We start from the raw sequence: 20,436 nt of genomic DNA on the forward strand, positions 1-20,436 counted from the left end.
AGAAATAGGTGAGCGGTTCGCAGATTTTATTTTTCTTTCCCTTTCCAGTTTCTTGTTGGTCTTTTTGGTTTCTTCTGGTTTCGTTCGATTGTTCCCATTTCTTTCTTTATTTTTCTGTTGTCCCTTATTTAATATTTTACTTTTTTTATCTTTTCTCCTTTTCATTTATCAAAAATTATAAAAAAGGTTAACACATGATATATTAATATATTTTCATATATGACACTTTTAAAAATGTGGTGAAGTTTATCTCACACACATAGTTTTATTTAATAAATCTATGAAGTTTTAAAAATCATGTAACCATTTTTTAACATAATGAAAATATTTTTTGGTGCACATGAATATTTTTCCAATACACAGTGAACATTTTATTCTGGGTATTTGAATATTTTTTAATCTATTTCTGAAAATATTTAATTTTTTAATAAGTTAATTTATTTCTTGTATATACAACCATTTTTAATACGTGGTAAACATTTTATTTAATATACACAAATGTTACTTTACTATATGCGCACTTTTTAATCCATGTTTTTTTCTGCAAAAATATGTAAAAATGTTTATTACATGAATATAAATTCATCACATACATGGACATTTTATTTCATATGCACGGACATATTTTTATTTAGTTTTGCTTATGTGAACAATTTTTCCATTTTCCGATTTGTCGAAGCTGATTCTGTTAGAGACATTAGTTAAACCAAGAAAAAAAATGCCATTTCCAGCTGCAGGTGTAAATAACTATCAGCCAAAGGACAAAAAAACAGATAGACGTGGTTCAGAGTCGCTCAATCCACGCCCGAAGAGATTCAGTCGTGGAAACGTGACGACCCAAGAAGTTGCCACAGAGCGTTTCTTCACTACACTGCTTTGTTTATGGTTGGGGTGAGAGAGTCTCCAACTGTATACCTCGTCAGGATCACAGTAAGTGATCAAGAGCTGGACTGGTGCGCCACCACCCCCCTTCTGTGATAAGGCAGCGAAACAACTCCTTGACAATTGGTGGTGCGGCAGGTGGTTCGGAGGCAGGCCAGATCAGATTCATCCTCTGCAATTTCAGCATTATACAAGCGATTGCACGGCTTGATCCAAAGCTACTGTCTGAAACCAGTTACTACTAGTACCATCTTGCTGCACTTGCCTGACAGTATCAGCAGACATGTCTCTCTCTGTCCGGACAAAAACCAGATGAATGCACAGTGAAGTCACCGCAATTCAAAACCGAGGGCATCAACGGGCAATGGCATGCCAGATCAGCCTCCATCGACAAGCTGCACGATGAAATCTTAGCCTGTACTGACAATGTGTACCCAAGTTCCTAACCCCAGCTGAGTATACATGAAGGGCAATCAAGAGCTTCAGATGTATATGATGATCAGTAAATAACAGTGCCAAAATATATTTACAAGTCAAAATATATAGCAACATTTGAGTTACCAAGTTATACACAAGTCATACAGAGACTCACGGACAGACATACCAAAAACTCAGTCAACATGTAACCTCTTCCGGGCAAAGCACCCAAAGGAAATACCGGCATAATTTAGAAAAAAAAAAGAACTGACAGTGCCAGGGCAGAGAGTCGCCTTGCCAGTTCTCCAAAAAAAATACAATCATATAACGTCCCATAGGTAAATAAGCGGAAAATACAAGTACTAATTGTTCAAAAAACATCTCTTTCAGGGGATAAAACAGCAGTGTTTGAAGCACTTTCTGACTACTGATCTTGCAACTCAGCATGGTAACAACATCAACATTCATGTAGGCGTATGATCCTGGCGGGACTGGATGTGCTGGAAGAATTCCGCAATAGAAACCATACACCATCAACACCAGAAGAAAGCCAAACATGGCATGTAGTTTTTTCCCTCAAAATATATCCGAGGGGTACAGTCAGTACCACCAACCTTTGCAGACAGCATATCCTCCAAGCCTTTGGAACAGTAGTTCAACCTTTGCAGACATACTTCCATGTCTTGGGCTTCAGCAGCATAGGCCTTGGCTTATCTGCACAGATTATTAATGTAAAAACTTGCACTTAGGGGAACATCATTAAAGAAATGGCGAATTTAGATAAAGGATATTTAACTTGCTCTAGTCTTCTGTCGTACTACTAGTGATGCTATCATCATTCTCTAACTAGCACATTTAACAGCTGCTAGCAGGTAGTAATAGAGAAGGTAATTGCTGCGTGCTTACTTCCATAAAGATGGGCATCTATGTATTCCTCCTTGATGCTGCCAAGGCGTTGCTGCAGGCTTGCAGGGAGCGTCTTCAGACCAGGGCAGCGTGTAATGATAAGATACTTGAGAGACGAGTATGCTTGCGGCACATCCGGTAGGGATTCCAGGCTCTTGCATCGCCCAAGCTGGAGGTACTCCAAGGGTTGGAGCTCGGGAGAGCAGGATTCCAGAGATGCCAACCCACCACAGTTAACAATGTCTAGTCTCTTGAGGGACGGGGGGAAGTAGAGGACCCCTGTTAAGCCATCACAGCCCTGTAATGATAATTCTTCTATACTGGATGACCCTTGATGAATCGATGACACTGACTGTCCCTGCTGCAGCTTCCTGCCGGATATGGACTCAAGCTTACTGCAATGATAAATGACCATTTTCCTGAGAGATGCAGGGACGTTGAAGAGCTCAACCAAGTTTTCACAGCCCCATATCCTCACGAACTCTAGACGTGGCAGGAGCTGACTGGTCTCTGATGATGTTGATGGCTCAGCAGAAGCTTGTGCATATCCAGTCAGATTATCGCAGTCCATGATCCAAAGCTTCCTCAAGGATACCAATCCTTCAAACAATTTTTCTGGCCAGTGGACGAGCGTATGGCACCTCATAATTGACAAATCTTGAAGGTGTACAAAGCATGCACACAGCTCTGTTACACTTACACCTGACTTAAAGCCAATTAACACCAAAACTTCTAGAGGAAAGTCTTGAGCATTCCCATTCTCCTTGAAGTTCACCACTTCCTTCAAACTATTCTCAGCCCCCGTCGAGGTTGATTCTGTACTCTGTTCAATACTAGTCAGTGCCAGATTGGTCAATGAAGTCATATGTCTCGCTACCCACAAGAACAACTCTACCTCGCATCCTTCCATGTTCAATACACTGAGCTTTGGTGATTTAGCTTCAGTTGTCAACTCTGGACATCCGTCAATGAAAATGTCCTGGAGGTTAGGGAAGGTCGGATGTCCTGGCAATGCTGTCAACTTTCCACAGCAGTAAATAACCAACTTCTCAAGCTGAGGAAACACTATCTCTTCTCGCATCCCATCATTATCCGTTCGCCACCATCTCTCCAAAGAGACAAGATCATGTAGCCTAAGGTCCTTCAAATTTGGAAATGCAAAGGATGCATTACTGTCACGAGTGAACAACCACTGCAGTTTTTCACAACCGAAGAGATGCATATGAACAATATTTTGCAACATAGCCATCCATGTCGGGAAGGTAGTGGCTCCATAGGAGCCTATCCTTATAGCATGCAGCCCATCATGAGGTTTGAGATTCTCCAGCAGTACTTTTGCATCATTCCCTCCAGCGGACCATCTTAATGTCAGTTCTCTTAGTTCTTTCTTGTTCACAAGGTTTGCCCCCGTTGCATCTTCTTCTGTCACATTCTCGAGATTACATAGCTCTAGTTGGCCACCAAGGTTTAAATTCCCAAGCTCTCCAACATTACTGCATTTAGAGCCACTACCTGCTACAAAACATGTAAGTGTCTGTAGGGATGTAAGTTCTGCGAGGTCTCTAGGCATGCTCTTCAGCTCTGGGCAACCATGAGTGTACAGGTGACGAAGGGCAGTCATATACTTCAATTGTCTGGGAAGTCGACCAAGATATTTGCAGCGAGAGAGGTTCAGCATTTGCAGGTTATACAAAATGATAAAATCGTCAGGAAGTGCTTTGATATGACTTCTTGAGAGATCTAGGTACCTCAGGTGATGTAGATGCTTTGGTTTCAGTGGGAATGATCTCCTGTATGAACAGAGTTGTAACGCTCGCAAAGATGAATATTTCGATAGATGTTGCAACGAACTCACCATATAACCACCACACAGAAGTATTTGGATAGCCGGAGAGCTGTTCTCCAGAGAACTATTCAATTTTTCTGCTGGTTCCTCACATGACAAAAATAAATGCCGAGCAGTGTTAGGAAGCCAATCACTCTGACTTGGTTCCTCAGTTGCCAAGGCACATTCCTTCTGCATTACGGACAATGCAACATCATGCATAAGATCATGGATTTTGCATGTAGTTCTGGAATAACAAAAGCCGGTTTCTTCAATTTCCTCAACCGTGGCTCGGACATGTTTCACATCCTGAAAGAATGACCTTGAGGTCAGCTCCTTGAAAACGTGTTTCCCAATGGTTTCAAGACGAACTTGCTTTTCTTCAATAATAAAGCCATGTGCAATCCATAGTTGGATCAGCTTGTCCACATCAATCTCGTAATCTTTGGGAAATATAGCACAATAAGCAAAGCATTGCTTCATATGTGACGGCAAGTCGTTGTAACTAAGATTGAGTATTGGTAAGATTCCAGTCTCCTCGATGCAAATGCTACTTCTTCTTGATATAGCCTTCCATTCTTCCTCAGTGGTCTTGGTACGCAGTACGGAGCCCAGTGCTGTTGCAGCTAAAGGAGACCCAACACATCTCTTCACAATCTCACTAACCATATTCACCAATGCGATCGGCCTGTCCTCTTTCCTGTGAAAACAACTGAATGCTCTTGTCTCAATTATTTCCTTTATGTATTTTTCTTCCAAGGCTTTGAGATTATAAGGTTCAACAGTGCCCATTATTTCAGCCACTCCTTCATCACGAGTAGTTGTCAAGATCACGCTACCCATGCCACCATGTTCAAGGCGGGCCTTGAGCTTTTCCCATTTATGAACCTCTCTTGTCCAGACATCATCCAATACTAGGAGGTACCTATGCCCACTCACAACATTTTGAAGTATATCCAGCAGTGTCTTCTTCTTGGAAGCTGCCGCTTCTGTACCATCATTCTTCTTCTTGGAAGCAAGTGCTTCTTTACCATCATCTTTCCTAGGAGCTGCATCAACTATACTTTTAGCCAGAGAATCCACATCAAAGACATCAGAGACACACACCCATAGCAGCATATTGAAATGCTTCTCAATTTCAGGATCATTGTAAACAAGTTGTGCTAATGTGGTCTTGCCCAGACCCCCCATTCCAACGATGGGAACAACTGTGAGATCTGGATTGTTGGCTTGACCAACTATAATATCAACAATATTCTTGTTATCATTCTCCCTCGATCTGCTGGTGATGTTCTTCATATCGAAGATATCATTATCCATCTCCCGCCATTGGTTGGTTACCGGCTGTCGTTGCTGATTTTCAAAGCCAAAGGTATTCATTTCAGTCATTAGGGCCTCAATGGCCTGCACAATCTTGCGGAGCTTTCTTCCCATCCTGTTACGGAATACAAAACGGTTGTGAGTGGGAAAGAGTTTTACCACATGGAAGCCAAGCTCCCTGTAGTGCCCCTTGCTTTTTGCTTCGCGACGAAGCACCTCATACTTGAACTCATCAAAGACTTCATTCGCCTCGTAGGCCACCTTCTTTGTGTCCTCAAGCCATGCTGCCACCCCTGCTCTGCGGGCTGCCGCTTGCTCAGAGTCGGCTGCCGCCTGCTCGGCATCGGTGATGATGCCCAGGATGAGCAGCAGTTTGCGCTTCAAGATAGCATGTTGCTCCTCCATGCCCTTCATCACCTTGTACTTGTCAAGGAGCTTGCTGGACACCTTCTTCATCACGATTTTGACCAGTGGTCCGACCACCATGGTGGCCGCCACTGCCGCCATCGGAACACCAAGAACCAACAAGAACGCAGAGAAGCACCAGAGAAGTGCAAGGTGGAGAATATAATGGTCCGAGCAAGATGTGATTGCTTGCTTGTGAGCTAAGTGGAAGCAAATGCAGTGAGCAAATGGTAGTACTGGCCCTCGGGAAGAGAGGTCCATGTGCATCCACTACCGCAATACAGAGACAATGGGTCGCATGTGCATTCGTACGCCCGTGCTTGATAAAATAACACCACTTTCACACAGCTTTATCTGCATTTTAAACAGTTGAGCACGCGCTGTCCAATGTCTTATGCTTTCTCATCATTCGGCCCGTTTGTATGCCTTTCCAGCAAGGATAAACATATGTGCAAGTTCCTCGAAAGAGGCATACACCCACACACCAACCATTCCTGCTCCTTCATATGCACTGCTTTTCTTACATTCTCACTTGGCTCATGTGCTACCATATTCCTTCGTGTGACATGACCTATTTCTAGTGACAATATTAGAAAAATGCAGTATACAACCTGTAAAAAATACAATACAGAAAATATGCAGTGGAGGTAAAATACGCAATATAAAGTCGCCAAAAAATGCAGTAGTAGCCAGCTGTTAGAATATAGTACTGTACAATAGAGAAAATACAGTCGATTTTTGTTGTTTTCACTGGAGGATTGCCTGAGCTACAGTAACTCGTGAGAGGAATGGACAGGAGATTTCTCTGGAAGTTCTCCCTTTCCTTTCTCTGTACAGATATTTTACAGCAGCACACTCTTACAAGTAACACCCTCTTGACACTCCAATATCTAAACTATACCCTCCACCAAAGGCCTAACAACACCCCCCCTCAAGATGGGGCAAATAAGTCTATTAGCCCTATCTTGCTACATAGTTTCTCAAAAGACACAACACTAACACCTTTTGTAAGTACATCTGCCAATTGACTATCAGATCTAACAAAAGTAACACGAAGGCTCCCCTCATCTAACTTCTCTCTAATGAAATGTCTATCAATTTCAACATGCTTAGTTCTATCATGCTGAACTGGATTATGCACTATATTGATTGCAGCTTGGTTATCACAATAGAGTTGTAGTGGTTCTCCATCGAATAAACCGAGCTCAGATAGTAATATCCTCAACCACATCAGTTCACATAAACCAGAAGCCATAGACCTGAATTCTGCCTCAGCAGTAGATCGTGCCACCACATTTTGCTTTTTTACTTCTCCAGCAAACTAGATTATCTCCAACAAACACACAATAACCTAATGTAGATCGTCTATCATCTAGACATCCAGCCCAATCTGCATCAGTATATCCCTCTACCTTCAAATGTCCATGATTAGAAAATAGGATTCCCTTCCCTGGACAACCTTTTAGATATCTCAAAATTCGATTTACCACCTCTAGATGGCCTGAACGAGGATCATGCATATAACGGCTTACAACACTAACTGCATATGCAATATCTGGCCTTGTGTGCGATAAATAGATTAAACGGCCAACTAACCTCTGATATTGGTATTTGTCTACGGGGTCACCTGAGTCTGCCAAGGTACAATGATTTTGCTCAATAGGTGTGGCCGCTAGTTTGCATCCTAACATACTTGTTTCATTAAGAAGATCAAGTACATACTTCCTTTGAGAAAGGTAAATACCTTATGCCCCATAAGCAACTTCAATCCCCAAAAAATAATGAAGATAGCCCAAGTCTTTAACTTCAAATATTTTAGCCATCATCTTCTTCAAGTATGATATCTCCTCAACATCATCCCCTATGATTACTATATCATCAACATATACTGTCAGTATAGTAATCTTATCATGATGACGTTTAAAGAAGAGAGTGTGATCAGCATTGCTTTGTCGATACCCCAAGGAGCAAATTCCTTTTCTAAACCTTCCAAACCATGCTCGAGGTGATTGTTTTAGACCATAGAGGGATTTTTTTAGTTTACAAACCTTGCCTTCAGTCTCACGGCTATTGAATCCTGGAGGAATCTCCATGTACACCTCTTCCTGCAAGTCTCCATGGAGAAATGCATTTTTAACATCCATTTGAAACAACTTCCAATTACGGTTTGCTGCAATTGAGATTATTGTTCTGATGGTGTTCATTTTCGCTACTGGGGCAAAAGTTTCATCATAATCTACTCCATAGGTTTGGCTATACCCCTTTGCTACTAACCTGGCCTTGTACCTCTCCACTTTACCTTCTGGAGTCTGTTTTACAGTGAATACCCATTTACAACCCACAGTCTTTTTCCCTGCAGGAAGAGTGGTGAGGATCCAAGTATTGTTTTTGTCAAGTGCTTCCATCTCTTCAAACATTGCTGTTCTCCATCTTGGGTCCTTTATTGCTACTTGCCAGTCATGTGGTATAGGATCTATAGAATCTAAAGCTGCAACGAATGACTTATACTTGGAACCCAAGGATGCATATGACACATAATTTGAGATATCATATGGAGATAGCTTTGATGGTAATTTTCCAGCAGTAGTGTGGGGCTGCTTCCTAAGAGCAATAGGAGCATCTAAATCCTCATGTGGAAGAGAATGAGGAAGCGTACCATCATCTGAATCATGTGTATCAGTAAGCTCTTGAGTTTCTGTACCACACTCCAGTGGGTTAGGTTCTTGCCTCTGCACTTGCTCCTTCTCAATTCTATGCCTCCGTGTAAACACTTGAACTTCTCGTTCCTCATTCAGTTTTGGCCATTGCAATGCTCCATTAGAGTCACTTTGTTGTTTCCTCTGTTCATGTTCTCGCCCTGAATCGTCTTGCACATCTTCAATAGGTATAATCCCAACTATCATCTTCTCTGGTGCTACATCATTGTCTTCTCTGCTGTCATCTCCCCCTGTCTCATTGTCCAGGCATGTAACATCATCAGGAAAGACATCGGTTAAATCTACTGGTTCCCCATAATATGGTTCATGTTCCCTGAATACTACATCCATGCTCACAAACATCCGTTTTTCTGATGGGCACCAACATTTATAACCCTTTTGTTTTCCAGAGTATCCCACAAATACACATTTCACCGCTCTAGGATCAAGCTTGCCAACCGATGGTCTATGATCCCTCACAAAACATACACACCCAAATACCTTTGGTGGCACAAAATATGTAGTTTCACCAGTTAGACACTCAATCGGTGTCTTGTTATTGAGCACCCGGGATGGCATTCTATTCATCAAATAAGCCGCTGTCATCACAGCTTCAGCCCATAAATATTTAGGAACATTCATAGCTAACATGATACACCGGGTGATTTCTAAGAGATGTCTATTCTTCCTTTCAGCCAACCCATTCTGCTGGGAAGTACCTGGGCAACTAGTTTGATGGATAATTCCAAAGCTGGAAAAATACTCATTAAATTGGTTATTTAGATATTATGTACCATTGTCAGTTCGAAATATTTTCACTCGTGCATCATATTGATTTTTGATTAAGTTGTGGAAATCCTTAAAGCATTCAAACACGTCACTTTTATTTCTCAGTACATAAACCCAAGTAGTCCTAGTGCAACAGTCAATAAATGTAACAAAAGATTTGTACCCATAAAGTGACCACAGTCCACTAGGACCCCACACATCTGAGTGGATACTTTGAAATGGCACCGTACTTCTGTGATCAGATGAAGCATATATACTCCGAGTTAGCTTCCCATACTGACAGGCATCACATACTAGGCTTTCTTTGCAAATATTATTATAGAGGTTAGGATACAACTGACCCAGGGTGTTAAAGGACATGTGTCCCAGCCTGCGATGATGAAGAAGAAATTCTTCCAATGGTGACCGAGACAGCACAGCAGCAGCCATAGGTGTCATATCATCATCCAAGTAGTATAGACCATCTCGCATAATTCCTGTCCCAAGGATTTTCCAAGTCCCAAGTTGCAGAAACAAACACCAAGTTGGGAAGAAAACTGCAGCACAATTAAGTTCCTTTGTAATACAACTGATAGATAATAGATTAATTGGGAATGAGGGAACATGTAAAACAGATGACAGAGACATATTAGGTCCACATATGACAGTCCCTGATCCCATAATAGCTTGGGTAGAGCCATCTGCCAACTTCACATCCTGCCCCATCACATTAGGTGCATATTTTAAGAAGTCCTCATAGGATCCCACCATATGTCTTGATGCACCAGAATCAATTAACCATGGTCGATCACAACTTACCGCTTTAGAAGTATTAGTCCAGGGACCAGCAGAAACAGCAGAAACAGGTGCTTCTTTTGAAGAGTTTTCACTTGAACTCATGTTTTTAAACCACTGCCACTTAACCATATCTCCTGCAGTCATCCTCACACGCACAAGCTGTGTGGTTCCACTATCACCAGCTGGTTGTGTAACTCCACAAAGATTACAGATTCTGCGGAAAGCAAAATTTACATTTCCACAGTTTGCATTTGGACACAGCCAATCCCCATTTCTCTGCCAAGATTTTGCAACACCATCACACATACCGAAACCATGACCACGTCCTCTGTTATACCTGTTATGTCCATCTCCACAACCTTCTCGGATCAGTTCAGGACAAGATGCCCTCACATGTCCTGACTGTCCACACCAGAAACAAATTTTCTCTTCTGTGTTACTGACCTTGACCTCTTCCCTTGCTTGCTCATCATTTTATCCAGAATCTTATAATTTTTATCTTGTAGCAGTGCTGCAAGTTCACCAACACACAACATAGTAGAGGCACTTGATTTTTCACCCATCACTCTGAATCACCTGATGAGCTCCCCCTTGCTGCAAGGACCACACAAATACTCCACCCTGCAATACTACACGCGTATCTTCTCTTCTCCGCACAGGCAAACAGACAACTAACACAACACCTACTCAATCCAGCAAGAAATCGCTCCTTCAGACAGCAGTTCCAGCAGCACAGTAGTAGCAGTAGCAGCAGAACAGCAGAGCACTTCTCAGCAACAACAGCAGAACACACCCCTTCAGACAGCAGAAACAGCAGTCCAGCGACACCTAGCCCGCAGCAGAACACAACCTGCCCGCAGCCTTCTTCTCCACCTTCGATGCGCGAGTCCCCGGGTGCAGCCGCGCGCTACCACGCCTCCTCTTCGTCCGCCGCAGCCGTGCGCTCGCAGCCGCTCCCCTCTCCAGCAGCCCGCGCTCAGAACTGCCGCCTCGCCGCCGCACACGCACGAGCAGCCTCCTCTCTCTCCTGACCCCACCAGGCCCAGCCGCCTCGCCGGCGAGGGACTACGCCGCCGCCGCCGCCGGAACGCCAACCTGCTCTGATACCATGTTGTTTTCACTGGAGGATTGCCTGAGCTACAGTAACTCGTGAGAGGAATGGACAGGAGATTTCTCTGGAAGTTCTCCCTTTCCTTTCTCTGTACAGATATTTTACAGCAGCACACTCTTACAAGTAACACCCTCTTGACACTCCAATATCTAAACTATACCCTCCATCAAAGGCCTAACAACAATTTTGTAACTGTTTGTGATGTGAGAGTGTGGTGTCTTAGCAAGGTGGCAAAGTATAAGTAGGAAGCGGTATTATTATACGATCAAAGACAATGTGCAAGGTGTTATATGATCAAAGGCTAACGTAGAACATACGCTGAATTTTTCATCAAATTCCCCACTCACTTCAACCCGGATCTGAACCGCGAGTTTATTTCCCAAATTAAACCTACATACTTAAGCCCTGAGTAACCAAAAATGTTCATCAATGTTGCAGTAACATGTACTTCTCCGAGAGAGTTATTTACCCAAAACCACCACATTATGGGCTAGGGTAACAGATCGGTACCACATTTGAGGCAGGGCACAAAAAACCACCAACAATGGGGCTAATCTGTAACGCGGAGCACTGATGCTTAGATTTGGTCGAGAAAACAGCGAAACTGACAAGTTAGGCCCACCTGTCGGGCTGATGTGGCGTGCTTGTGTGGAAATATGCTGAGTTGGAGGGGTGTCCCACATGTCAGCCTCATATCTTTTTCCCTTTATTTTCTCTTCTTCATCCTCATCTTTATCTCGCTCTCCCCATCCTATCCCACCAGGGTCGCCATCGCCGACGACCTGAGGCCCTCGCGCATCGGCTCGTCGAGGAGCTCCGTCTAGGCCACCGTAGGCCAAGGCAGCCCGCCGTGCACCTTATCCTCCTGAAGCTCTGCAGACGGCGTCGCCCCGAGCTGCTCCACCAGCCGCTGCACGAGCCCACGAACGCCGCACAGACCACCCCTCGTCTCGTCGTTGCTCCGGTCGTGCGCCGCCATCGCGATTGCCGCGCGCCTCCACAACCGCAGAAGAACACCATGGCTCCGCTCGAGCTACTCCCTGCTGCGATTGCATCTGTGCGTGCGTGCCATGGCCGACGACCTCGGACGTGAGCGGGACGAGCGACTGCCGAATCTCGCCGGCGTGTCTGGATGCGTGCGTGACTCGCGGCGGCTAGGCGTGCAGGCTACAGGGCGAGGCGGTCAGGGGCTAGCTCGAGCAGGGGCTCGGCTGCCATGGCCACGGTGGCCATGGAGCTCTCGGCTCGCACGGACGCAGATGACTCGGGCATCCATGCCGACGGGAGCAGCATCGGCCTTCGAGGACTCATCCCCCCCCGCCCCCACCACCACCATGGTGCTCGCCACTGAATCGCCGGTGCCTCTGGTCGTTGGAGTCCGGCTGCCCACAAGCTGCTTGATGTAATGCCCCATAGAAAGGCAGACAGGAAGAAGATGACCATGTAGTCACTGACATGCGGGGTCCGCATATCATTTGCCAACTCAGTTGTTTACTGTTTTTTTGTGCTTGGTCTTTGCCACGTCAGCCTGACCGGTGGGTCCGATCTATCGATTTCGCTGTTTTCGTGAGTAAATGAGACAATCAGTGCTCCGCGTTATAGATTAGCCCCATTGTTGGTGGTTTTTGTGCCCTGCCTCAAATGTGGTACCGATCTGTTACCCTAGGCCATAATGTGGTGGTTTTGGGTAAATAGCTCTCTCTGAGAAGAAAGTTCCCAGACCAGCTGTTAGGTTCAGTGTTCTTACCTGAATCTGAATCTGAGTCGCCGACGACGGCAGCTGGGGGCGCCGTGGCCTCCATCTTCCTCCTCCGACGTGAACTGGCCCGCCGCTTGAGGATGCTCGCCCGCCGCATCCTCTCCTTACAACTCCGCCGCCAACCTCCAAGGGTCCCAGCGTGATTGCTCATTCCTCCACCCCCCACGGTAACTGAAAATACGGCGCCAGAACGGGATGGAGAAGAACGAAACCGCTTCAAGGAAGAATGGCGGAGGCGGAGGCGGCATGATTCCGGGTGCACGCTTCAACGCAAGTAGGTACAGCGGCGGCGGCGGCGGAAGAGGATTTCGACCGGCGTTCTTTCGGATTTGGGGACTCCGGCGGTGTTTTTTTTTCACCTTCCTTCAGAGGGAACGGCGAGGCAGTGTAGAAAGCTCATCGAGTGTACAAGCCCACAAGCTGAGTTAGCGGGCTGATGTATCGCTATAGTTTTTCGTGCTGGGAAGGCCCAACACTATATCGCTTGCTTACTTTCTTTTCTCGGTCGCTTGCTTTCATGTACTCCATCCGTCCCATAATACACGTTTTTGCAACCTAATTCACTTACATTATGGAACGAAGGGAGTAGCTCTCATTCACTCGCTTTTTTAGGGTTTCGGCGGTTTCCTGTGGCATTTCTTACAGTCTTTTTTAATATATATTGATATTGCGAAAATACCTACTACACCCAGTCTTTTACATCAATAAGTTATCAAAAAATATCAAGAATGCACACAATAAAAAAATATATGAAAAGAAATATAAAAACAAAGACATGTCGCAGTGATAAAACACTCGCAACAACAACACTCTAACCACCACCAAAGACAACAGCTGGACTACATAAGGGGTTCTCCAAAAGCGATGCCTCCAAAACGAAAACAATGCACAAGTGTTGTCATCGCTCGATCAAGGATCTTGAGTTTTTCATCCTGGAGAGAGTCTGAGATACAACGCCTTCGCAAAACCATTGCCAGGTACAACCAATGAAGGCCGGACCTTGAGGTTTCACCCTGGAGATCGCCGCTCAGTACTCGAGAAGAACCCTCAAAAATATTGTCCACCTGTATTGACTCCCCCTCCTACCATGGCCGCCGCTGCAAGTCCTCGACACCAGACACACAGGAAAAAACCTGTGCTGCCATTCTTCAACGCAACCAAATCTCCCCTCCGCCATTACAAGTCTCCGACATCAGCTACCATGACTTTCTTCACCACTATCAACGCCGTGGAAATCTATCCTTAGACATGTCCCATGGCACCGGCAAGACAGCGAAGCTTCGCGACACACCCTCATGTAGCCTCTCTGGGCGAAGATGAGGGATCGCCCGACTAGATCAATCCCGATCTAGATATCCAGTGGCGCCATGCGGCAAAAGCTGAGATCTCCGAGAGGAAGACCGGAACCAGTCGGTGTCCAGATTGAGGAGGTCAGCATGAAGCACATCGAAGTTTTGTAGCTCGAAGAACAGGAGAGCCAACCCCCACGGGGCTCCCCTGGATCCCGAAAGGCCGGCTCTGGGCAATGCCCCCTCTGGCCACCGCCACCCCAGGTGAGAGTCACGACCGCAACCCTCCCTCAACAATCGGGATGAAGAACTGAAGACCGACCGCTTCCGAGCTCCGCTCCGCGCTGTCGTGCCCCCGCCCGGGATCGCCGTCCCGCGCCGAGGCCCCACACGCGAGAGGAGACAGGTCCTCATCGCCGCCAGCACCAACCAGGCTTTGCCAGGCAACGCGGACGGCCAGTGGCGAGGGAAGGGGATGGAGTAGGGGGACTCTGCTCCGACGGCTAAGGTGTTCCCCTCGGGCGCTCACGGGGGCGACGCAAGGGGAGCCACGTCTTGTCCAGATCCATGACACAGGGGGGGGGGGGCTGCTCCAAAGTATCAGTCTCAGAATTCCTTGCCTAACAAGTGGGCACGAATGGTTGAGATGAGGCGCTGTCGATTGCCGCCTTTCCGGTAGAAGGAACTGCGCTCGAGCCCGACGAATCATCGGCATTTTTTATAGCCAACATGCATTTAAACATTTCATAAAAGCACTAGATGATATCCTGAGTGTTGCTGAGGGACTTCATCAGATCATGATGCAAAACTATAAAGCTAAATCATGGATGTGTATCATATATTGTGAAGTAATATGATCGTAGCTCATAAAATTTCATGAATTTAAAAAAATCACGAAAAAGAAAAACTGAGCATGAAAAAAAATCATGAATTCATAAAATGTTCGTGAATTTGAAAAATTGTTCTTAAATTCAAAAACGTTTGCGCATACAAAAAAAGTTCGGGAATTTTAAATTGTACATTATTTCGAAAAATTCCTAAAAATCAAAAAAACATGAGTTCCAAAATAATAGTGAATGTGAAAAATTATTCACCAATAAAAAAATCATGAATTCAGAAAATGATAACGAATTATATTTTCCCAAAAAATAAAAAATAATGAATGCAAAAACATAGTACAAATAAAGAAAGAGAATTAAAAAAAAATCCTGAATTCAAAAACAAGTTCGTAAAAAAAATCAGCATTCAAAAAATAATCACGAGTTTGAAAAAATGTCCACAAAATAAAAAAAAACCTCATGAACTCAAAAATTGTTCTCAAATATGAAAATTTCTCTTGAATTCAAAAAATTTCATGCAAATAAAAAACCATGAATTAAAAATAGTGAATTTTAAATTATCCATGAACTCAAATAAAGTTCGTGCAAACAAAAAATCATTAATTCAGACAATGATCACGAATTAGATTTTTTCATGAATTAAAAAAAATCATGTATTTCAAAATTTCTTATTTATTCAAAAAAGTTCATGCCAATACAAAAAATAATAGTGAATTGGACAAATTGTTCAAGAATTCAAGAATAGCACCTGCAAATCAAAAAAGTTCATGAATTTAGAAATATATCACGAATGAAAATATTCCTTCATGAACTAAATAATGTTTGTGAATTTGAAAATTGTTCATGGTTCAATAAAAGTTTCAACAAATAAAAAAAGTTCATGAATACAAAAATATTAGTGAATTAGAAAACTTGTTCTGTAATTCAAGAAAAGTTTGTGCAAATAAAAAAGTTGATGAATAAGGAAAACCATACACAAAATGAAGTAAATCTATTAAAATTCTATAATGTTCGTATATTTGAATATTTGATCAGGATTCAACAAATTCTGTGTGTCTTATATAGAAACAATGAATTCCAAGAATGATCGTGAATTATAAAATTGTTCACAAATTCAAAAAAATCATGTAAATAAAAAAATGTGCAAGAATTTAAGAAAAAGTCAAAAATTTCTTATAAAGTTCATGATTTTTTTTGTAGATTTGAGAAATTCGTAAAAATGAAAAAATGTTCTTGACATTGAATAAAAGTTCACGAAGTGAAATAATAATTTGAAAATTCTAAAAAAAATCCACCAATTCATGAATTTGAAATTTGTCTACGAATTTGAAAAAAGATTATGATTTAGAAAGAAAATAAGAAACGGAAAGGAAAGTAGGAAAACAATGAAAATGCAAAAAGAGAGAAAAAACAGAAAAGAAAGCCGAGAAAATAAGAAACTGAAAAAAACAGTGAAAAAACAAAAAGCGAGAAAAAAATAGAATGGAAAATCAGAAAAGACGGGTGGAGAAAAATCGAAAATAGATGAAAGGTTCCCAAAACCACAGCATAACAAAAAAATAGGAAAAAAAAAAGAACACTGGCCCAGAATTTTCCCAAAACCGGGTGAGAAGCTTCCAGAACCTTCCTAAAATTGCTGCAGGGAAAACGCTTGGTAAAACCGCTCGAGGAAGCTCTCTCGGTAGCGTCGCTTGATTGCTCGGCCTGCTCGGGACGCCCCTGTAGGCGATCGATGCAGTAGTGCCCAGAATTGGATGCAGTACTGAACTTACGTCCACCTAAAAAAAAATTACGACCTTACGTCGATAGCATATTTTCATGTTGAGCTAACAAACATAAAGCCATACATAGATGAAATCCAGAAAACCAATGTATAAAAGTGGCAGCACCGAAAAAGTATCTTCAAATACTATCTAACTGGGGTTCAGTTTGGAACCTTTCTTTAAGAGAAGTCAAATTAACCATGAAAAGGTAAGATGGAAATGAAAGAAAATATGTGATATCTTGAGAAAGAGGAGGCAAGCACTTTTTCGTTTCTCAGATACTCACCTGTCCAAATTAAATGTGATTCAACACCCGCCCTGCTGCGTAGTATAGAAAATTTTGAAGACAGGCTAGTACTGAAGAATTTACTAAGTGATTTCACGAAAAACAAAAACCGCAAAAGGAAGAAGAAGAATGTAAGTGGTTATGAGAAGTGAATAGCAGAGTTGGCAGCAGTACATACGAAAAAGAAGCTCAAGTTAACGGCTTGCAGTGAGTAAGAACCGCAGCGAAACAATGTGTCTTGTTAGCCTCCTGTACTCTAGTTTCATTTGTTTTCCTCATTTACTGGAGTACAGGCTCCTCACCGTCAGGCTTGTCCGCGAGAAACATGCATAACATTTATGTGACACAATAATCGTTTGTCTGAATTTGTGTATGTCTTTTTTTTTGCGGGGGGAATTTGTGTATGTCAAAGGCACTATTTGCTCAGTATCTGTTGTTCTTCTTGGTTTTGAGCTACATACCTGCAAAACTGGCTGCAACCCGCATGTTGAGTATAGCTATTTGATCCCACTTGTCTGGACATAATCCAGATTGAATCAACACCAACTCCTTGCCCGCTAGTCAAACATATATGATCGTATTTCTCTGGAGTTGAAAAAAATCATGTAAGAAAACCTAATTCAGTTCCTTTCATGACTGTGATAGTTATGAATGCATCTCCCCACAAGTTAGACACACATTGTTTTGGTTTGACACAAAGATGTGTGAATTCAGTTAGTAAAAGGAATGTTTGCCACAAAGAATGGTTCGGCTGGTTCTGTGTAATGTGCTTGGACGATTCTACCCATGGAAGAGCATCGAGAAGAGGGTTCAGAGTTGATCAATTCACAAGTGGTTGCAGCCATGGTTTTCACTTTCAGTGAGATTCCGGTGAAATTCACTGAATTTCAGTAATTTCAGTAGACACTGAAATATTACGTTTCAGCCAAAAAAATTCAGCAGTTTCAGTACAACACAGGAATTCAAATTTGTTTCAAAATATTTTTTCAAATTTTCAATTGAATTTGAGTGAATATTTCAGTCATTTGGCTGAAATGGAAACTGAAATAACCGAAATTCACACTAAATTTCGGTGATTTCGGTTGGTGCTGAAATTTTTCTGAAACTGAAATTAAAAACCATGGTTGCAGCAGCAGGTTGGAAAATAAGGGAAAAAATGAGACCAGGTTCAGAGTAGCTCAGTTCACACCTAAAGAGATTCAGGTGGAGATGTGGCGACCCAAGTTGCCACAGAGCGTTTCATCATTACATAACTGGTTTGGGGTGAAAGAGGCTCGAACTTTCGACCTCAATCAGGATCACTCGCAATTAGATTAGGTAGGAGACCTACGCGCTAGCCAACTGCGCCACCGCCCCTTTGTTGGATTACCAGTAAACTACCACTCCTGTTGTTAGCCTCATGTGCCTTATTTGGTTCCCCAGTTTACCAGAGTACCAAGCTGAAGCTGCACAAGCTCCTCGCCAGAGGTCAGCTCACCATGCATGTGTGCATCATCATATATGCATGCATGGCGTGGTCCAAAGCTACTGTAGCACATCTGACTTGCTTAAGCCAGTCACTACATCTTGCCGCACTTTCCTGACGGTATCACGCGTGTTAATTAGTTTCTCTGGACATACAGATGATGAGATGAATGCAGAAGGACTCGTCGCCGTTCAGGGAGGCATGGGCGAGGTCAGCAACTCAGGATTACCACGGAGTAAGGAAGGAAGGCCGTAGGTGACCTCTCCCTCCGGATGCTCGGTCTGCCTGAATGTCTGATTTAAACCACGCATATATTATCTCCGAAACTCACTATCCCCTTACTTAACCTTAATTGGTCGAAGACTGATTGGGCACCGTCTCATTGCACTATCACTATGTCATGCATGTCAACATTCTGAATTTCTGCTCATTTCTTTATACATATCATGTACCGTAGCCCATTCTTCTTTTTTCTGCTTCTTCTGTTATAATCTGCACTTCGTTTGGCTTTTCAGTACGTACGTCTGCCTGGAAGCATTCTGAATATATTTCTGCTCATTCTTTTTACCATCTGTAGCTCATGCTCTTCTTTTTCTGCTCCTTCTCCTGGCACGCGCTCCATCCCGTAACTAAGTCGGTCCATCTTGATCTGTTCTCCTCTTCCTTTCGGTAGAAATGAAAACCCTATGACCCGCAATGACTTCATCTTTACAGGCAGGCATTTCTCCGAACCTCTATTCTTCCAGGAAAAGATTCAAGGATTATTTGACTTTTGAGGCATGTGAATGTGTTAAAATAACATCGTTTTTTTACATCATACTCCTACTTATTAAGATAACTTTGTTGCTTACCCCTGCTGTTGTTGTATTTAGCTTCCCCTAAAAAAAAACATGTACCCCCGGCTCGCCGAGGTTGTGTTTATCTTGCCGTTCCAATACGTCTTGCCAGATAAGTACATAAAAAGTGTACAAGTCGTGCCTCCTTGTTTCCATTGCAATTGCAAGCACATCACCTCTATCTGCTTCGAGTGCTGTAACAAGCTAGGGCATATGACTTGGATTTGTCAATCTTTTATTCCTTGGGATTGCAATTAGTGGATTTCTCTTACTTTGATTATTCAAGTACTGCGAAGCAAGTTAAGGAGAGAGAGATAAGAGTCAGTAGTGTGGTTATTACTACTGCTGAAGGATCCTCAAATTTACTCAGATTGAACCTGAACTCAATGTGTGTGTGTGTGTGTGTGTTTTCCACTGGTCGGAGATGCACTGCTATGCCAATAGCCCATATATAGGTCCAAATCAATACGGGTAGTATAACGAAAACATGAGGTTGCTATATACGCTTGACCAAATAACTCAAATTAAACTCGATCGGCAATGCACTAACTGAGTGAATAAAAATAATGAACAAAAGAATGTCTGAAATCTCGTACAATGTGCCCATCAGGTTTACATGCATAGTTTACAAGAAAGCCAACAACAAGAACAACACTGAATAAACAAGAGATGTAAAATAGCGAAGGGACAAGCAAGCTCTGGAAAAAGATGATGGAAAGACTAATTGTGGCTTGCTCTTGCTGCTAATTGATACGAACGGAGTGACGGTTCGGGTGCGCTTGCAAGGCGTCCCTGAACGCAGACTCAGCACGACGGTCCACTCCATTTATATCACTGCGGCCGCAATAGGCGATCGCCAACTTGATTTGCTGGAGAGCTAACAGGTGCTCTATGCCGACTGGGGTAGCGCCGCCCCAGTACCTGTCAGATAAATGTAGCTTGGCATTGTCCCGACCTCAAAGCACAGGTGTGCCATAACATCGTCTTCTGCAGAAGGTAACTCATCATCTTCGTCTTCAAAGTATGCCTGAAAGTACTCCAGAGCTGGAAATAATCCTGTGCGGATTATGA

The 20,436-nt window shown here is 43.2% G+C and overlaps 1 protein-coding gene across 1 annotated transcript; it reads right to left on the reverse strand.

The window, feature by feature from the left end:
* Positions 1-1,505: 1,505 nt before the first annotated feature.
* Positions 1,506-5,937, reverse strand: LOC125522314 (putative disease resistance protein RGA4). Its single transcript, XM_087535375.1, has 2 exons — positions 2,206-5,937; positions 1,506-2,013 (listed from the first exon to the last, which is right to left on the reverse strand). Exons 1-2 carry the CDS (start codon positions 5,855-5,857, stop codon positions 1,955-1,957), a joined length of 3,711 nt encoding a protein of 1,236 aa, XP_087391501.1. The 5' UTR covers positions 5,858-5,937; the 3' UTR covers positions 1,506-1,954.
* Between the last annotated feature and the right edge of the window lie 14,499 nt (positions 5,938-20,436).

Source organism: Triticum urartu, chromosome 7A (genome assembly GCF_056163025.1).
Source record: "Triticum urartu cultivar PI428250 chromosome 7A, HENAU_Tu73, whole genome shotgun sequence".
NCBI lineage: Eukaryota > Viridiplantae > Streptophyta > Magnoliopsida > Poales > Poaceae > Triticum > Triticum urartu.